The sequence below is a fragment of the Nerophis ophidion genome, linkage group LG15 (assembly GCF_033978795.1).
Source record: "Nerophis ophidion isolate RoL-2023_Sa linkage group LG15, RoL_Noph_v1.0, whole genome shotgun sequence".
Taxonomy (NCBI): Eukaryota; Metazoa; Chordata; class Actinopteri; order Syngnathiformes; family Syngnathidae; genus Nerophis; species Nerophis ophidion.
Window position 1 is genome coordinate 27,024,817 of NC_084625.1, and position 19,724 is coordinate 27,044,540.

The 19,724-nt window shown below is 39.6% G+C and overlaps 1 protein-coding gene across 3 annotated transcripts in view; it reads right to left on the reverse strand.

Annotated features, from left to right (window-relative positions):
- Nucleotides 1-19,724, reverse strand: part of cntnap2a (contactin associated protein 2a) — an 843,773-nt gene that overhangs the window by 11,471 nt on the left and 812,578 nt on the right. For all 3 annotated transcript variants that reach the window (XM_061921961.1, XM_061921960.1, XM_061921959.1), the window contains one exon: nucleotides 13,142-13,235. In XM_061921961.1, the coding sequence (XP_061777945.1) occupies nucleotides 13,142-13,235 (94 nt within the window). The remainder of the gene's footprint in view (nucleotides 1-13,141; nucleotides 13,236-19,724) is intronic.

The window sequence follows — 19,724 nt, forward strand, 5'->3', positions numbered from 1 at the left end:
GTCACAAATAACGTTCAAAATATAAAACATTCTCATGCATTTTCATCCATCCATCCGGTTCCTACCGCACCTGTTCAAGAAGTCGCATTAATGGTAAGAAATATTTATTTTTTATTTTTAGTTAGCCTCTGAATAACAATGTTATTAAACAGAATAAGAGACTTATTATACTCTAAAAATGTTGGTCTTTCTTAAAAATGCACGCATATAGTTGTATTCAGTGTTAAGAAAATAAAATATATGGCTCTCACGGAAATACTTTTAAAAATATTTTGCTTGTATGGCTCTCTCAGCCAAAAAGGTTCCCGACCCCTGCCATAAACCATAAGTGGCCCCGGACGTACACAATAGTCACAAGGTTACTTAGTGTGTGAAATGAATAATTCATGTTGGAGACAAACAGGGGTTAGGTTTTGGGGGGATTTTTTCCAAAACAGGGCTGGTATATGTGGGTCAAGGACGAAGGGAGGGGGTAAAATGGAGACATCTGCACAGAGGGAGGGTGTGGCTGCCTCTATTATGGTTGCTGAAGATGGGGGAGGCGGTAAAGGTGAGAATATAAAACAAAAAGGTTGAAAGGGGACGAAAATGCAGGTCGCAGAGGAAAAGGAGAGCCGTTGCCGTGGCAACAAATGTCGGCTGATGCAGGGATGTTAAAGGAAAATATAAGCTAGGAAAACAAAAACACAGCAAAATGGAAGGAACATTTCCACATCTATTACTGTGATGTGTTTGCATGTAAGAGCAATTCCAACTGTCAAGTGGGATGAAAAGTTAGTACATGTTGCACACACACCCTGCGGGAGCATTAATAATTCGGGACATCTAGCTGCAAAAGTCATTGACAAACAAGCTCTTTGTCAAATGTACAAAACTCTCACACACACGGAAACACACAAACAGGCTTCATTGTGTATACATGCAATTATAGTTATATGGCAGTAGTGTGTGTAGGCTAACCTGCTCAGTGCTTCTCTCTTCTTTCCTGCCCCTTGATGGAAGATCTCAGTGCATCCTAAGGACCTCTCACTCCCTCCCTCTTTCTGCACTGCAGTCCCGCCCCCACCCCGCCGCAGCAACAGCAGCTGGTAAAAACACGGTTCTTGGAGTAGCATCGACATGGATCGGGACTCATGTGTGGAGTCACCGCTCATACGCACGCACACAAAGCTGTGCAAAATGACGGCAAGTTGCATGACACAGAACGTGCAAAGGTCACAACGCCAAATATTTAACCAGCTGCTCCATGGACACAGGGAATCAATTTCCCACATCGAGACAAGGAATTGGAATGTAGCCAATATTGCTGATCAGATGACTTTGCACTGGCAGATAACAAAATCCTTTAAAAATCATGGAGCTCACTGATGGGTTCAAACATGCAAGCTTGCTTCATATACACGTTGCTAAAATCTCCCTGAGTTGGAGGACGTTATCTTGATGAGGTAGAGCAAAGACATGGACTCAAAGTGATCTTCAACATCAGGGATTTTCAATTCATTTGTGTTGAAGGCCACATTTCCAGAAAGGTAAGGACCAGTGGGACAGATTTCTACCTTCACTATTAGTCATATTTTGTAAACTTTTTTATTTTGTTGGATCGCAAGAGCTGTCTGCTGCTGTTAAGGACCTTCTGTAATAAAGCTAGTCAAAGATCATCTCTACAACAGGTCTCAAGCGTTTTTAAGAACCCGCTGCAAAAATGTTGGCCTCTCATAAGTTTTTAAACTCAATGGTCCGCATGATGAAAAAAGAGGACCTAAAACGGAACCTTGAAGGTCATCACTAGTATGACTGAAGAAGTTGAACACATGACTACTGACTGGATCTGAAGTAAACTAGCTACAGCAATACCTTAGTTGCATAAATCACATTACAAAAAATGTATAACTGCCTAAAATGAGAGGTCTGAAAGGGGTGCCTTAAGGCCGTGGTTCTCAAAAGGGGGTAAGCGTACCCCTGGGGGTACTTGAAAGTATGCCAAGGGGTATGTGAGATTTTTTTTCCCAAATATTCTAAAAATAGAAACAATTCAAAAATCCTTTATAAATATATTTATTAAATAATAATTCAACAAAATATGAATGTAAACTGTGAAAACAAATACAACAATGCAATATTCAGTGTTGACAACTGAATATTTTTTGTGGACATGTTCCATAAATATTGATGTTAAAGATTATTTTTGTGAAGAAATGTTTAGAATTAAGTTCATGAATCCAGATGGATCTCTGTTACAATCCCCAAAGAGGGCACTTTAAGTTGATGATTACTTCCATGTGTAGAAATATTTATTTATAATTGAATCAATTGCTTATTTTTCAACAAGTTTTTAGTTATTTTTATATATTTTTTTCCAAATCGTTCAAGAAAGACCCAAAAAAATTAGCAATATTTTGCACTTTTATACCATTTAATGAATCAGAAACTGATGACATAGTGCTGTATTTTACTTTTTTATCTCTTTTTTTCAACCAAAAATGCTTTGCTCTTATTAGGGGGTACTTGAATTAAAAAAATGTTCACAGGGGGTACATCTTGAATTAAAAAAATGTTCACAGGGGGTACATCACTGAAAAAAGTTTGAGAACCACTGCCTTAAGGAATGCCTCAGTTATGAAATTCCCACACACGTTTGGACGCAAGTGTTTGCTGGCAAGGCTAAAGTGTCAGTGTTGACAAGGTTTGTACTGTGGTCCAAGTTCCTATATACATTAGGAGCATTTTGGTGTTTTTTTGGAATTGGCTTCAAAAATGTTTGTCTCCCAAGTTTTGGGCTGCTAGTTAAATAACACTGTTCTACATGCTTTATCTAATGGCGGGAATGGACTTAAAATGTCAAAAGAAGCCTGAGACTGCACTACTTAAAGTTAGTGATGTTACACATGATCTGTACATATCAATCAATCAGTCAGTCAAAGTTTACTATATAGCCCTGTGAGAGGCAGGGCCGGCAGTCCGACAGCGAGGCAGGGCACACCGGAGCCCGCTCCAAGATGGCAGCGAGGAGGCGTGGACTGCGAACCAGCGGCGAGGCGGGGCACGCCCAGGATCGAAGCCGCAAACATCAGGTGCGTGGACCACTCAGCCGAGCACAATCAAGTAACCGTCTCGCACCGTATAAAAGGGTGGCAGCCGTGAACGTGAAGGAGGAGAGACAGAGAGAAGAGAAGAAGCAAGCGAGAAGCGGATGCTGAGCGAGAGAGACTGAGAGCGCGAAGAAGACGAAATCGCAAGAAGCTGAAAAGCTGGAGCAGCAGACGGAAAAGCTGAAAATCAACCCGGCAAGAGATCCATTCTTTGAAATAAAGAAGTCTAAACATGCTCGCCATTATGTCCTTCCTTGATGGTCCTTGGAACCCGCACATCTAAGGCTTGAGTTTGTCACAAGCCCCTAATCACAAATGTCTCAAAGGGCTGCAAAAACCACAATGACATTCTCACTTCAGATCCCACATCAGGGCAAGAAAAAAACAACAACCCAACAGGCACAATGAGAAACCTTGGAGGGGACCGCAGATGTGGGGACCCACCTTGGGCAACCGGTACAATGGACATCGAGTGGATCTACATCTAGATCCACTCGACATAGGTTTCCATGTCTGCGGAGTTTGTTGTGTAAGTAACAATTTCTTTTTTTTTTTTAATACCATGGTGACGACCTGCAAACTTTTCCAAGTTTTTTTCGTCATTTCCTGTCGCTACTGTTTGGCATGATGAAAAATTCAGTAGATGATGTATGCAAAGCTTTATGATTGTCATCTCCCAACAATTATGGTGAAGACCTGACCTTGTAGAGCCAAGTTATTTTCCTGATGTTTAAATTTGGTGTCAAATTGTCAAAGTTTATCACAATGCCTTTAAGGCTAATGTTAAAATGCTTCACATTTTGTCATTGTTCAGTGGTCTAGAGCAGGGGTCACCAACGCGGTGCCCGCGGGCACCAGGTAGCCCGTAAGGACCAGATGAGTCGCTCGCTTGCCTGTTCTAAAAATAGCTCAAATAGCAGCACTTACCAGTGAGCTGCCTCTATTTTTTAAATTTTTATTTATTTACTAGCAAACTGCCCTCGCTTAGCTCGAAAATTTTAATTCAAATCGAGACAAAACTCAAATAGAGTTTGAAAATCCAAGAAAATATCTTAAAGACTTGGTCTTCACTTGTATAAAAAAAATCATTTATTTTTTTACTTTGCTTCTTATAACTTTCAGAAAGACAATTTTAGAGAAAAAAATACAACCTTAAAAATGATTTTAGGATTTTTAAACACATGTCCCTTTTTACCTTTTAAATTCCTTCCTCTTCTTTCCTGACAATTTAAATCAATGTTCAAGTATTTTTTTTTATTGTAAAGAATAAAAAATACATTTTAATTTAATTTTTCATTTTAGCTTCTGTTTTTTCGAGGAAAAATATTTGTGAAATATTTCTTCAAACTCATTATGATTAAAATTCAAAGAAATTATTCTGGCAAATCTAGAACATCTGTAGAATCAAATTTAAATCTTATTTCAAAGTCTTTTGAATTTCTTTTTAAATTTTTGTTCTGGAAAATCTAGAAGAAATAACGATTTGTCTTTGTTAGAAATATAGTTTGGTCCAATTTGTTATATATTCTAACAAAGTGCAGATTTCTTTTCATTTTTTTTGGTTGAATTTTGAGTCAAAATTGAAGATAAACTATGTTTCAAAGTTAAATTTTCATATTTTTCGTGTTTCTCCTCTTTTAAACCGTTCAATTAAGTTTTTTTTTCATCATTTATCCTTTACAAAAAACCTTCCGTAAAAGGAAAAAAAATGTACGACGGAATGACAGACAGAAATACTCATTTTAGATATATATTCATTTATTAAAAGGTAAATTTAGCAAACTGGCTATTTCTGGCAATTTATTTAAGTGTGTATCAAACTGGTAGCCCTTCGCATTAATCAGTACCCAAGAGGTAGCTCTTGGTTTCAAAAAGGTTGGTGACCCCTGGTCTAGAGTAAGTGAGTTGAATTTGGGGCCATTTGGTCGAAGTTCTTAAGAAGGGTTCGTCAAAAGAACTCAGACTTATTAGTGATTCCCAGAGCCCCAAAACAGTCTATGGGCTATAGAGCGTTTTCTATCTGGGCTCCGGTACTCTGGAATGACCTCCCAATAACAATTAGAGATGCTACCTCAGTAGAAGCATTTAAGTCCCATCTTAAAACTCATTTGTATACGCTAGCCTTCAAATAGACCCCCCATTTTAGACCAGTTGATCTGCCGTCTCTTTTCTGCTCTGCCCCTCTCTCATGCGTGTAGAGGTTATTAGGTGACCACAGATGAAGCGCTAGCTGTTAAAAGTCGGGACCTGGGGTGGACCACTCATCAGTTGAGGACGTCTCTGCGCTGCTGACTTGTCTCCACTCAAGATGATCCCCTGCAGGCCCCACTATGGACTGGACTCTCACACTATTAACTAGATCCACTCCACGTCCATCGCACCGGTCGCCCGTGGGCTGGTTTCTCATGGTATCCCATTGGGTTGAGTTTTTTCTTGCCCTGATGTGGGATATGAGCTGAGGATGTCGATGTGGCTTGTGCAGCCCTTTAAGACACTTGAGATTAAGGGCTACATAAGTAAACTTTGATTAATTGATTGAAACTTTGAAAATACGACCCCTGATTTTGGCACAAAATGGCCTGTCCAAACCAAAACGCCAAACTTCCTGTCTGTTTGCCAATATAGGTTTTTGCGGCTTTTTGTGCATCCTGTCACGATGTCTACTAAATTTGGTGACGAGGCTGAGGCTATTTGAAATAAAATATAGGGGGTGGTATTGAGTGTGTTTTGGGGGTTTGTGCTCAGGACCCTTAAAATACCAATCTTTGGTGAGTTTTTTGATGCAAGTTTAATGTGCGGCAATACACCTAATAATGAAAATCAACATAGCAGATTGAATTTAGACCACGAATGAAAGATGCATAACTTGCAAAGGCTATTTTGTGACTGCCAAAGACCAAAAATCAACAGTAATTTTTAAAAAAAATGATGAATGCCTGTTTTATATTTTCCTAAAAGATCAAATAAGCAATTAAAAAAGCCATCCTAGAATTTTCAGGGAAGACAAATTATTCAGTGCCATGATTGATCAAAATATTTTTTTCTGGCAGGTTGGGCTCCAGCGACCCCCTCCGAGAGGGACAAGCGGTGGAGAATGGATGGTGGACTGAAGTACTTCATGTGCTATTTATAAATTGAGGCCTCGCAAGGTTTTTTTTTTTTTTTTTGCAATATTTCTAGACGCGAACTTAAAGGAAAACTGCCCTATTTTTAAAATGTTGTCAATCACCCATAATCCTTACGTGAGACAGGCACACACACACAAACATTTCCTTTTTCTGTGTGTTTTAGATTGTAAAAAAATGCTAGTATGAGGCAGCTAACAAAGCAGGTAATATTGATTCTATGCCAAAAAGAACCACAAAAACCTTCCAAATTCAACAACAACGCTCCATTTACATACCGGGACCTGCACATTAAACAAGTTGTAAAGCTGGTGTAACGGCTAACAATGAGGAACTACTTTTCTGGTGTAGTGACATGAGCCAAGAGGTCCCGCTCGAAGCTGCTGCTGAAATTCTCCTTGACTTTGGAACAGTTTGATACTTACAGATTCTGGTAAGATGCTTGTTAATGCAGTATTTTTTATCTGAGGAGTGAGGATTATGCTGATTTCATTATCCAAACAGGGAGCACAAGTCTTGTGCTGAAAGATACAACCATCCCATCAGTTTGCTTTCCAATAAGTGTACATTGTAGGTGACCGAGTGGTTTGTTGATGAAACATTTAGCACTTAGCCATACTGCTTCTGGATCATCATTTGTCCAAAAAGTAGTTGTCGCTGGCTCTCAAACACAGAGCACAATCTCTCTGTTGTTGTTGTTGTTGACGGAAGTAGCGCTAGTTGCCATGCACCCAGGAAAGACGTTTTCGGTAATGCTTAAAATGACCCCCAAAATATTGTGTGTTATCATGAATGTGCGTCTTACTACTTTATAAAAATAATTAGAGCAACTTTGTTGGATATTTTGGCATCATTTTTTAGAGGGATTTCCTGGTGGTATAGCATTGTACTAGACATTTTTTACTATTTAGACTGCGATGAGGTGGCGACTTGTCCAGGGTGTATCCCGCCTACCGCCCAAAAGCAGCTGAGATACTCAGTGGCCTAGTGGTTAGAGTGTCCGCCCTGAGATCGGTATGTCGTGAGTTCAAATCCCGGCCGAGTCATACCAAAGACTATAAAAATGGGACTCGTTACCTCCCTGCGTGGCACTCAGGGAGGTAACGATTCCTGGGCGCGGCATCGCTGCTGCTCACTGCTCCCAGGGGGTGATCAAGGGTGATGGATCAAATGCAGAGAATAATTTCGCCACATCTAGTATGTGTGTGACAATGATTGGTACTTTAACTTTCAGGTCCCCCCGCAACCCCAAAACGGACAAGCAGTAGAAAATGGATGGATGGAGAATGCACAGAAAAGGGAAAGACGTGTGTTCTTGTCTCACCTACTGTAAGGACTGCAAAAGATGGGCAACATTTTAAAAAATTTGTTTTCCTTTAAAATGAGCTTTAATACTTGCCATGCAAAATCAAGACTGATTAGCAGTTCTTGAAAAATTCAGATATTTTAGGGTCCAGTAATGCACTCTGTAAACAGAATATTGCATCATTTTTTGCTGATTATCACATTTTCTGCCAATTAGGGGCCTTGGTTCCGGTTTAAAAACAATATTTTGCGCATTAATAGTCATGTCATCACATTGTGTCGGAAAACACAATAAGGAGGATTGTGTTACAAGGAGCCCTAAAGCCTACAATCACGCTTCTCTAATGGTGGATTAAATGGTTTCGCCATTCGTCTATTGTCTTTGGCTGGAAGTGGATCCATTTCCTTCCAGATATTTACATTGGAAGCGCTGAGGGCTACAGAAGGTTGTGTCTGCTGCTGCTGCGGCGATACGTGACTCATCTTATTCATGTCGGCAGGGAAACATTCTGCAGCCAATTCTAAACCCACCGTTGCTTGCATGCTTTACTTTCAGACGCACTTAAACACGGATATAAACATTTACAAACATTAATGTCAACAATACGACGCTGCGGCATCATTGTATGCTGAGTGTTTTGTGGTCTTCACAACCCACACCACTTCAACACAACGTAATTCTCACATTGACATCTACACCGCCAACTGCGGCAAACAAAGAGGTAATGAGAATTAAACCATCACACTCACACAACCATTACACCTTGCAGATGCAATGATGGGATTTCTATTGTTGAAAAAGGAGATTTTTGGGGGGCGTTTGCAGGGATGAAGGAGACGTCGCTCAGCTAGCGTCCTATCAAAGGTCTCTTGTCTCCCACGCACAATGAGTCTGATAGCTTGGCTGTGTGTGACCTCCTTTGTTTCTGAGGCCCACAATGCAAAACAGAAACGGACCAAACAACATACTTTTGCTTTGATGCATCGCTAACACAAGAATTGTATTAAATAACTTTGGATTTGCCACTGGAAGACAGGTTTTAAAGGGGAACATTATCACCAGACCTATGTAAGCGTCAATATATACCTTCATGTTGCAGAAAAAAGACCATATGTTTTTTTAACCGATTTCCGAATTCTAAAAGGGTGAATTTGGTGATTTAAACGCCTTTCAATTGTACGTCTGTCGGAGCGATGACCTTTAACCCGTGACGTCACATCGTGAAGCGACCCGCCATTTTCTCAAACACATTACACACACCAAGTCAAATCAGCTCTGTTATTTTCCGTTTTTTCGACTGTTTTCCGGTACCTTGGAGACATCATGCCTCGTCGGTGTGTTGTCGGAGGGTGTAACAACACGAACAGAGATGGATTCAAGTTGCAACAGTGGTCAAAAGATGCGAAAGTCCCTCATTTGTTCTGCACACTGTACCGACGACAGCTACTGTATGCTGCGACAGAGATGGCACAGAGATATCCTGCGACAATCAAAGCAGATGCATTTCCAACGATAAAGTCAACAAAATCACAAAGGTGAGTTTTCTTGATGTTATTGACTTATGTGGAGTGTGCTAATCAGACATATTTGGTCACGGCATGACTGCAAGCTAATCGATGCTAACATGTTATTTAGGCTAGCTGTATGTACATTATGCCTCATTTGTAGCTATATTTGCATCCAGCCTTTCCCTCCACCCACATTTAATGCCAAACAAACACATACCAATCGTTGGTTAGAAGGCGATCGCCGCTGTCTGTCGTGATATGGCTCAAAAGCTTCTGTTTCTTCTTTAATTTCGTTTTCGTTACCTGCCTCCACACTCCAACCATCCGTTTCAATAAATGCGTAATCTGTTTAATCGCTTAGGGCGCTGAAATCCGAGTCTGAATCCGAGCTACTATGCTATACCTTTCTGTGCTATCCGCCATGTTTGTTTCTGTGTGGTCACGCTGTGATGTCACAGGACAATAGACGGGTGGATATAGCGATGGTGTAAATCAGGCACTTTGAAGCCGTTTTTCGGGATATTGCGTGATGGGTAACATTTTGAGAAAAACTTCGAAAAGTAAAATAAGCCACTGAGAACTGATTTTTATTGGTTTTAACCCTTCAGAAATTGTGATAATGTTCCCCTTTAATATTCCTGGGGATATATACAAAACAGGCCAAAAGTTTGGAGACACCATCTCATTTATTGCGTTTTCTTTATTTTCATGACTATTTACATTGTAGATTGTCACTCAAGGCATCAGAACTATGAATGAACACATGTGGAGTTATGTACTTAACAATAAAGGTGAAATAACTGAAAACATGTTTTGTATTCTAGTTTCTTCAAATTGCCATCTTTGCTCTGATGACTGCTTTGCACACTCTTGGCATTCTCTTGATGAGTTTTAAGAGATAGTCACCTGAAATTGTTTTCACTTCACAGGTGTGCATGAAGCTCATCAAGAGAATGCCAAGAGTGTGCAGAGCAGTAATCAGAGCAAAGGGTGGCTATTTTGAAGAAACTACAATACAAAACATGTTTTCAGTTATTTTACAAGTACATTACTCCACATGTGTTCATTCATAGTTTTGATGCCTTCACTGACAATCTACAATGTAAATAGTCATGAAAATAAAGAAAATGCATTGAATGAAGAAGTGTGGCCAAGATTTGGGCCTGTACTGTACGTACATACTGTAAATGCATTCAAACACCTGTATTTGCATCACACCCTCGTGTTTAATGACAAAAAACTAATTGTATTCTCTTCTATATCAATGTGTGCAAGTATGTATGCATGTATGTGTGCATGTATCTATGTATGTATATATCTGATGTTCCTTTTATCCTCATCTTGTATCTATTACTATCATAATTATTATTATTGGGATAAGACTATTTTTTAATTTTGCTTTGTTTTCTATTAACATTGTCTTTGGCTAATCCAAATTCTTCCACTAAAAACAAGTAAAATAAAAATATGTTTTTTTCTATAATTATCACGTTTAATTGTATCCTAATGAAAAAGTGTATCCTCCAGTCTGTGGCTATTATAAGTCATACTTTCAGATAATGTGTATTCTTTTTTACAGCACGATAAAAAAAAACCTTCTGGGTATATTATATTAACTAAATAATTGAACGGTTTAAAGTAGTTCTCATGAAGAATGTGATGAAGTTTAGTAATACCCCTATTTTTCCATGCTGTTCATTTGAGCATATTTTTTTAAAATCAATTCTGATATCAGAATTGTACCAAAGAGGTTGATGTTTTCGTTAGTTTTTAGACTTAGACAAACTTTATTGATGCACAAGGGACATTGTTCCACAATGTAGTTCAGTTTCAAGGGATAACAGTCGTGCCTCATTTATTGCTGTCAATAGTTTCCAAACATGAATGTGATAAATCATTTCTGTGGAGTACGAATCATTAATTATAATTCAAATACTTTCAGAGCTAAAGCATAAAAAAACTATTCATGACCTTCCAAATGTGCTTTTAAAATGAAGGGGACCTTTTAATAACAACCTTTTAATCAACTTTACACTCTGTCAATCTAATATAGTATCGTTGCCTTATAGGCTGAGCCAGCACACTATGATTCTCCTGAGTGGGCGATACTATAGTAGTAATGATATTTTTGTTTATTGATCAAATTTATACTTAAAAAATGCTTAATTTAGGACCAAAGAAATTGTAGGAAATGCTTTAAAAAATATAAAAAAACATCCTCCCAAAATCTTTTTTCTATTTTTTTCATGTAGATATATAATGTATATATTTTTTATATATTTTATTATTTATTATTACCTTTTTAAAAATGATTATACATAATATTTGAAGCACGATGTGGCAAGGGACGACTGTAAAGGAATGAATGTATGGTACAAAAAAAATAAAAAATATATAAAACAAGTATGGTTGTTGAGCAGACAGTAACCGTTTAATTAACTCAGGAAATTTAGTGATTATGTTGTCTTGATGAGAAAGGGTAAGGAGTGGTGACAATGCTGCAGTCCTCTCTGGTGGTTAAAATGTGAAACTGCAGCTCTTCTGTATATACATGAAAGTGACGATGCTGTATATTTTAAGGCAGGTCTGGGCGATTATTTTGCCTCGGAAGGCCACGTTTGGAGAAAATGTTTTCCCTGGGGGCCGGTATATCTATTTTTAGGAACACTAATACAAAATATACCATAATGTCTGATTGAATGCTAAAAACGTTATGACAGACCGCCTTAAAAAAAACTTTAAATTTTTTTACTGAGTGAGACACCCAGAATGTACATGAAAATAAAGAAAATGGGATTTATAATGTTAAATATAAAGGATAAAACACTGAATTTTGACAACATATCATATGTCACACCCTTTCTCATCCATCCATCCATCCATCTTCTTCCGATTATCCGAGGTCGGGTTGCGGGAACAGCAGCCTAAGCAGGGAAGCCTAGACTTCCCTCTCCCCAGAGACTTCGTCTAGCTCTTCCCGGGGGATCCCGAGGCGTTCCCAGGCCAGCCGGGAGACATAGTCTTCCCAACGTGTCCTGGGTCTTCCCCGTGGCTTCCTACCGGTTGGACGTGCCCTAAACACCTCCCTAGGGAGGCGTTCGGGTGGCATCCTGACCAGATGCCCGGGCCACCTCAACCGGCTCATCTCGATGTGGGCGAGCAGCGGCTTTACTTTGAGCTCCTCTCGGATGGCAGAGCTTCTCACCCTATCTCTACGGGAGAGCCCCGCCACCCGGCGGAGGAAACTCATTTCGGCCGCTTGTATCCGTGATCTTATCCTTTCGGTCATGACCCAAAGCTCATGACCATAGGTGAGGATGGGAACGTAGATCGACCGGTAAATTGAGAGCTTTGCCTTCCGGCTCAGCTCCTTCTTCACCACAACGGATCGGTACAACGTCCGCATTACTGAAGATGCCGCACCGATACGCCTGTCGATCTCACGATGCACTCTTCCCCCACTTGTGAACAAGACTCCAAGGTACTTGAGCTCCTCCACTTGGGGCAGGGTCTCCTCCCCAACCCGGAGATGGCACTCCACCTGTTTCCAGGCGAGAACCATGGACTCGGACTTGGAGGTGCTGATTCTCATCCCGGTAGCTTCACACTCGGCTGCAAACCGATCCAGTGAGAACTGAAGAGCCCCTTCTCGATCAACATCATTTACAATCAAACGAAACAATGCAACACAAATGCAACAAACACTGCGAAATATGAGCGCGAAGGGCAAACAAATCCACCTACAATCTGAAAGATCTGATATTTCACTAAGCTATAGAACTTTGTTGTTCAAATCTGCAGTGAAAACATAACTGCAGATCATAATGGCAGCTACAGTTTCCATCTTAAAGATCAAAAATAACTTTTTTGGGAATGTCCAGCGGGCCGGATTGAAAAGCTTAACGGGCTGCAATTTTCCCAGGTCTGTTTTAAGGTTTACAATCCAGTCTTTCAAAGTAAAATCTTCAAACATGCTATCAGGTCCCACTGAACACTTAATGGCCGTAATATTGGAGGCGGGATTTTTGCAGGTGTACTTTCTGTTCCGTCTGATACATGGTCAATTGTGAGGAAAGGTCCACAAAAGGTGTACTTGTGTACTTGAAAACCCACCATAAACTTTCCCCAGGAAGAGGGTCTTGACCAGGTGGAACTTGGTGTCTGACGCGTCAGGGAGGGTGTAGCTGACAGCAGGGTAATGATCCAGCTTTAACAAAGAGAGAGAGAGAGAGAGAGAGAGAGAGAAAATAAATCACGCAGTAAAAAAATAAAGTATCTGCATTTTTGGGAAAAGATGGCCTCAAAGTACTGACGTCAGCAGTTAGGACAGCCGGGTGTTGGATGTGCATCATTAGGCAAGGCACACAAGATGCAAGACACACTGAGGCTTCTGTGCAGCTTAATTATGGACACTCAACGTCTCCCTCTTCTGGCTTCTTTTTGAACTGATTATACAAATCCATGTTGATACTACTTGTACAAGCGATATAGTTCATGTTATAATGGGTTTTATGTATTCATTTGTCATGTATTTAGTTTGAAGGCAATCCATGCAACCCCACCCTCTTCATAATAAACCATATACATTATAAAGGCTCAAAGCTTTTCTTCCTGATGATGTGTTGTGTTTGCAAAGAGGTGGAGGTGCAGTCAACGCAGCGCTTTAATAAACCTGAAACATAATCAACTTCTTATTGCCTCTCACTGAAGTTTCTAATTAGCTTGAAGGCTGCAGATGCCGCCGCTATTGACAGGAGTCCTTTCGTGCTCACAAATTACTCTATGTCTGTGTGTTGCAGAAATAAAAGATGCCTCTCACTCTCCTCTACATTCTTCTCTGTGCTCGCCAGAGGACTGCATCTGAGCTTCCACCAGCAACGCATACCAACGAGCCCAGGCAGAAAATATGATTTTTCTTGTTGCTTTGCATTTGCTGAAAATGCTGCCGTGTCTTTTTAGATCAGGGGTGTCCAAATATTTTGCGCCACATGCAGAACTGCAGCATTTTGAACATTACATATGCAAAAAAAAAAAACAACTTGATATAGGTTAATATATGCTAAGCTAACTGAACAAAACATCTTGTGTTATACAGTAGGTATAACATTTTTAGAATTGCCAAGGGGCAATACAAATTATCGGAGGCTTTGTTAGGGCATTAAACAGGATAATTTGAATATGATAATATTAGTTATTCTATTATTATTAGGCCCTGCGATGAGGTGGCGACTTGACCAGGGTGTACCCCGCCTTCTGCCCGATTGTAGCTGAGATAGGGACCACCCCCCCGCGACCCTAAAGGGAATAAGCGGTAGAAAATGGATGGATGGATATTATTATTATTTATATTACACCAAACCTGAGCAAATTAAAGCCTGGGGGCCACATGTTAAATAATTCAATCTGAACATTTTTTTAGATCTTTAAGATGGAAAGTGTAGATGACATTATGATGTGCAGTGATGTTTTCTAATGACTGTAAGTCTTGAACTATATAAAGTATTTCAATGGTTGGAATCTGCACTTTTGCACGATATCCTAGTTACTATGGTAATTAATTACCTATTATGGTAATCTAAGTCACAGCATCTCAGACGAGGCACCAAACAGTGGGGGTGGGAATCGTTTCCACAGAGTGTCAGCCTGAAATGTGGGTGTCAGGGACAGATGTGGAAGGCGATTTTCATGACAAAGTTCTAAAACTTAAATATATATGAGTTTGTATATTGTATTTTTACCCTTTGCGGTTATATTTAGCTGTTTGTCGCATATTTATCGCGTTTTGCTTGATTGTAAAATATGTCGCTCAAGAGAGGGTGAGGCGTTCATTTGTTGTCAATGTTCAGTGTTTTATTGTTTGGAGAAAAATGTAAAATTCCATTCCGTGTTTTGAGGCGGTCTGTCAAAACGTTTTTAGCATTCAATCAGATATTATTGTGAGGTATTGTATTAGTGTTCCTATAAATAGATGTACGGGCCCTCAGACACATTTATTTCTCTAAATTTGGCCCCCCAGTCAAAATAATTGCCCAGGCCTGTATTGCACCATTATTATATTATTGTTTAATATCATTATAAGACTCCCCCACTCAAACACATCCCAAACCGAACATAATCCCGACACATACACACGATCAGTATGACTATATAACACATGAACAAAATTTGGTTAATACTAGCTACTTTAAACATTTAAAAACCATATTAAGGTTTTCACGTGTTTCATCATGGGTTGTCATTATGAGGTAATAATAATCATAATAAAAGGTCATCATCATTATTATACAATAGTGTATCTCCAGGTACTCTGGTTTAAGCCTCCCTGTATTTAAAAACAAGTGTCAAACTTTAATCAAAGTTCCTTGAACGCACCACCATGATGTGCTATTGTATTAGATGCAAGCAGGATGCATTTTGGACCTAATGTGTTAGATGCCAGTTGTCAAACTAAAGGCCTAAGGGTCAAATCTGGCCTGATGATTCATTTAATGTGCAGCGCCACTTCATTTAATGTGGCCCACCAATCCATACTAATGTGGCCGCCATGTCTTTTTATGTGGTAGGCCACATCATTTTATTGGGAACCACCACTTAATCCTAATAAAAAGAAGTGGCTGGCCACATATAAATGTTGTGGTGAGGCACATGAAATGATGTGGTAGGCCACTTCAAAATTATGTGGCGTGCCACATAAAAATACGGGACGGTCTAAATCAAAATGAAGTCGCAGTCCATGATAAAATGGCGCGGCTGACCAAAAAAAAAACCGTGGTAACCCACAATAGAATTAAGTGACGTGCCTTGTTAGAATTATGCGGTGTGCTGCATACCACATAATTATATGTGGTGGGACACTTGTCATTTATGTGACCAGCGACATATTACTGTGGCCCGCTAAATAATTTTTAGCGAAAAGCTGGAAATAAAAAAGCAAATTGTGTCTCAATGTATTTTTTATTTCCATTTTGACCGAAAAATGTTGGACTTGCATTTACATAAATCAAAAATCAACACTTAAATATCTGCTTGTCATCCTGGCTTACAATTTTAAAGCAAGTTATCTATCAATTTGTTCGTAAAAAAAAAAAAATAAATAAAAAAATAAAATATATATATATAGGCCGAATGCAGCTAAGATAGGCTCCAGCGACCCCCCACGACCCCAAAAGGGACAAGCGGTAGAAAATTGATGGATGGATGGAAAAATAGTTGCATTGTAGAACAAGGCTATTATATGTTCGTATTCACGGTTGCATGGGGCCATCTGAAAACAGGCATATTTACAATGTGGTCCTAAAAATAATGAGTTTGACACTCCTGTGTTTGATGGAAGCCAAGATAAACGCTCACAGAGGGACTGGCGTGTCAATGTGTGTGTGTGTGTGTGTTTGTGTGTGTGTTTGTGTGTGTGTGTGTGTGTGTGTGTGTGTGTGTGTGCGTGTGTGTGCGTGTTAAACACATTTCACCACCAGCTAATTTTACCCGTCCTAATTTGATTCCCTCCAAAAGGGTGGTCTCGGCGGAGCATTGTGAGACGTTTTTGTTTTCCACGCCAACTGAAGAACGGGATAATGGGGCACGATTAAATTGGACGTTGCTTCTTTACTTTTATCTGAGAAAAGAAATTGGCTGCACAGCCAAGCAAGGGTGGTCCAAGTCCTAAATCCCGAACAAAAAAGGTCCATCGAGGGAAGGCTGCAACTTAATTGGACCAAACTTTGCCCATTACGACCGCCATTATGGGGGTTCCCTTCTTTGTGTTGCACCATTTGGTTGATGCTGATGCCTTTAAGGCGTGAATAAGTAACACTGTCACGTGGGAGTTGGACAAAAAGATGTGAAATCGGTTTCTGTGGATCAATTTAAAGTCTCAGAGAAAGCATTAACTTGTGTATTGTTATCGGTTTACTTGACTATAACCAAGGGACAACATTAGTCCCTGCACAGATAAACGTCTAAATACTTTGTTGGACTTCATTAGAAAGTGGACTGAATTATTTTGAACACAAAATAGCATGCTTAACTTGGGTGAAATAAATTAGTTGTATGCAAATTAGAGTGATGCTTGACAATTCAGTCACTAGACACAACATTAGGGATACGCTAATTGTTTATTGTAAGAAGGTATTAATTAGTAGGGGTGTTCTGATAAAACGTTTTCACATAAGCTCTAAGTATTGGCTGATATTGATATAAATCGCATACAATATCAGCATAAATCCTAAATACCTTTATTATTTTGTAGTGTGGAATGTTAGAAAAGGTTTGAAAAAGTGAAAAATGGTGGGTGAAAAACACTAACCAAATGACAGATTTATGCTTTTGAACTAGAGTGGTTATATTGTTTTGGTGACATAGTAGCCACAAAAAAAATGATCATGAAACTAATCTCATGACACAGTATTTTGAATTGATGCGGACACGTTTGTTACTGAATACATTCCAATTCCCGTCCGTCTTGGAGTGTTTGTAAGTGTAAGTAATATGCAACTTTAATTATTAATTACTTGTTTATATTGACAAATGTGTTTTTTAGACTGCAGTATTGTTTAATTAAGATCATTTATCACGAATGTTAGGTTTATTGGAGACTCGAAATTGTCCGTAGGTGTGAATGTGAGTGTGAATTGTCGTTTGTCCATATGAGTCCTGTCATTGGATGACGACCAGTCAAGGTGTACCCTGTTTCTCACCCAAAGACAGCTCGAATAGGCTCCAGCCTCCCCATGAGCCTGATGAGAATAAGCGGTCATCAAATAAAGTGGATGGCTGGATGGTATTACTTACTGTATGTGTAGCGTCTGTGCTATTGTGTGCTTAGCTGTTGTGTAGCTGCTAGCTCCTAGAGGCATAAATTGCCTGTATCGTCAAAACAGCGGCAAAATCCTAACGCATAAATCCACTCTGTGTACGCAAACTTATTTTAAGCTCCCGCACAGACTCTGTGGAGAAAGAGAAAGACACCACGTGCGAGCAAAAAGATGTGTGGGTCTTACACAAAATGATTTTGTTGAGGCCATAATAGCCTACAGTGTTTAGCTTTTGTAAATGACTTGAATAAAATACAAGAAAAAAACTAACTTTTGGCTTTATTGGAGGACACTGGAGACCCTGGCTTTGCACAAGTAATCACGCTGCAAGACTACTTGTATCAGAGTTTATATATTTTACGTTTGTACATGCAACCTGATATCATCCAATAGTTTTTGATATTAATATCAAATTGAAACATCTTCTATGAATTAGTAAAGGTAATAGTTTAGGTTTTTTTTTAACAAGCTTAAAGGCCTACTGAAACCCACTACTACCCACCACGCAGTCTGATAGTTTATATATCAATGATGAAATATTAACATTGCAACACATGCCGATACGGCCTTTTTAGTTTACTAAATTACAATTTAAAATTTCCCGGGAGTTTCTTCTTGAAAACGTCATGTAATGATGACGTGTACGCAAGACGTCACGGGTTTTTAGGAAGTATGAGCGCTGCGCACACACACAGCTAAAAGTCGTCTGCTTTAACGGCATAATTATAAAGTTTTTTGGACATCTGTGTTGCTGAATCTTTTGCAATTTGTTCAATTAATATTGGAGAAGTCACAGTAGAAAGATGGAGTTGGTAAGCTCTAGCCTTTAGCCACACAAACACACGGTGATTCCTTGTTTAAAATTCCTGGAGGTGAAACTTTCCTATGGATCAGAGCGCGGTCAAGCCAACATAGATCCCTACCAAATGTCAACCAGCAGGTTTCGGTGAGAAAATTGTGGTTAAAAAGTCAGTTCTTACCAGAGAAAGGCTGAGCTTGTGCCGTCCATAGCTGCCGTCGACTCCCCTGAGACATTGGCGTCAAGACACCCGTGGACACACCCCTCCGACTATCAGGTACTATTAAACTCACTAAAACACTAGCAACACAATAGAAAGATAAGGGATTTCCCAGAATTAACCTAGTAAATGTGTCTAAAAACATCGGAATCCGTCCCAAAGCAATCGTGTTTTTCTTTCTTTCTAGTCTGTCACTATCAATATCCTCAAACACGAATCTTTTATCCTCGCTCAAATTAATGGGGAAATTGTCGTTTTCTCGGTCCGAAAAGCACTTTTTGTTGGAGGCTCCCATTAAAAACAATGTGAATATGTGAGGAGCCATCAAACATGTGACGTCATCGTCTGCGGCTTCCGTTAGAGGCAGGGCTTTTCTCTTAACACTGAAAGTTGCGAACTTTATCGTAGATGTTCTTTACTAAATCCTTTCAGCAAAAATATCTCAGTATCGTGAAATGATCAAGTATGACACATAGAATGGACCTGCTGTCCCCGTTTAAATAAGAAAATCTCATTTCAGTAGGCCTTTAACACAATTGAACATCTCTGACATGAAGTAGGAAGAAAGAGAGCTCATTTAATCCTACCTTTACTTTTTGTATGTTCACCCGTTGTGTTGAAATTTGAGCTAGTTTTGTGATTGACTTTCCATGAGGCCAAAACATTTATTGTCAGAGAACTGTTTGTGATTCAGCCAACCTCACTTATCTGTCAAAAAACAGGCTTCGGCTTTAGCTCTGCATGCATGAAATGATGCAAATGGCCACGGGAGGGCAGCAGAGAGCCACAGCAGGCGTCACCTAGAGTGTGAGTGAAGGCGGTGGGACCGGGGGCTTGCCTGGTTCAATACCTATGTCAGTTGGAGTG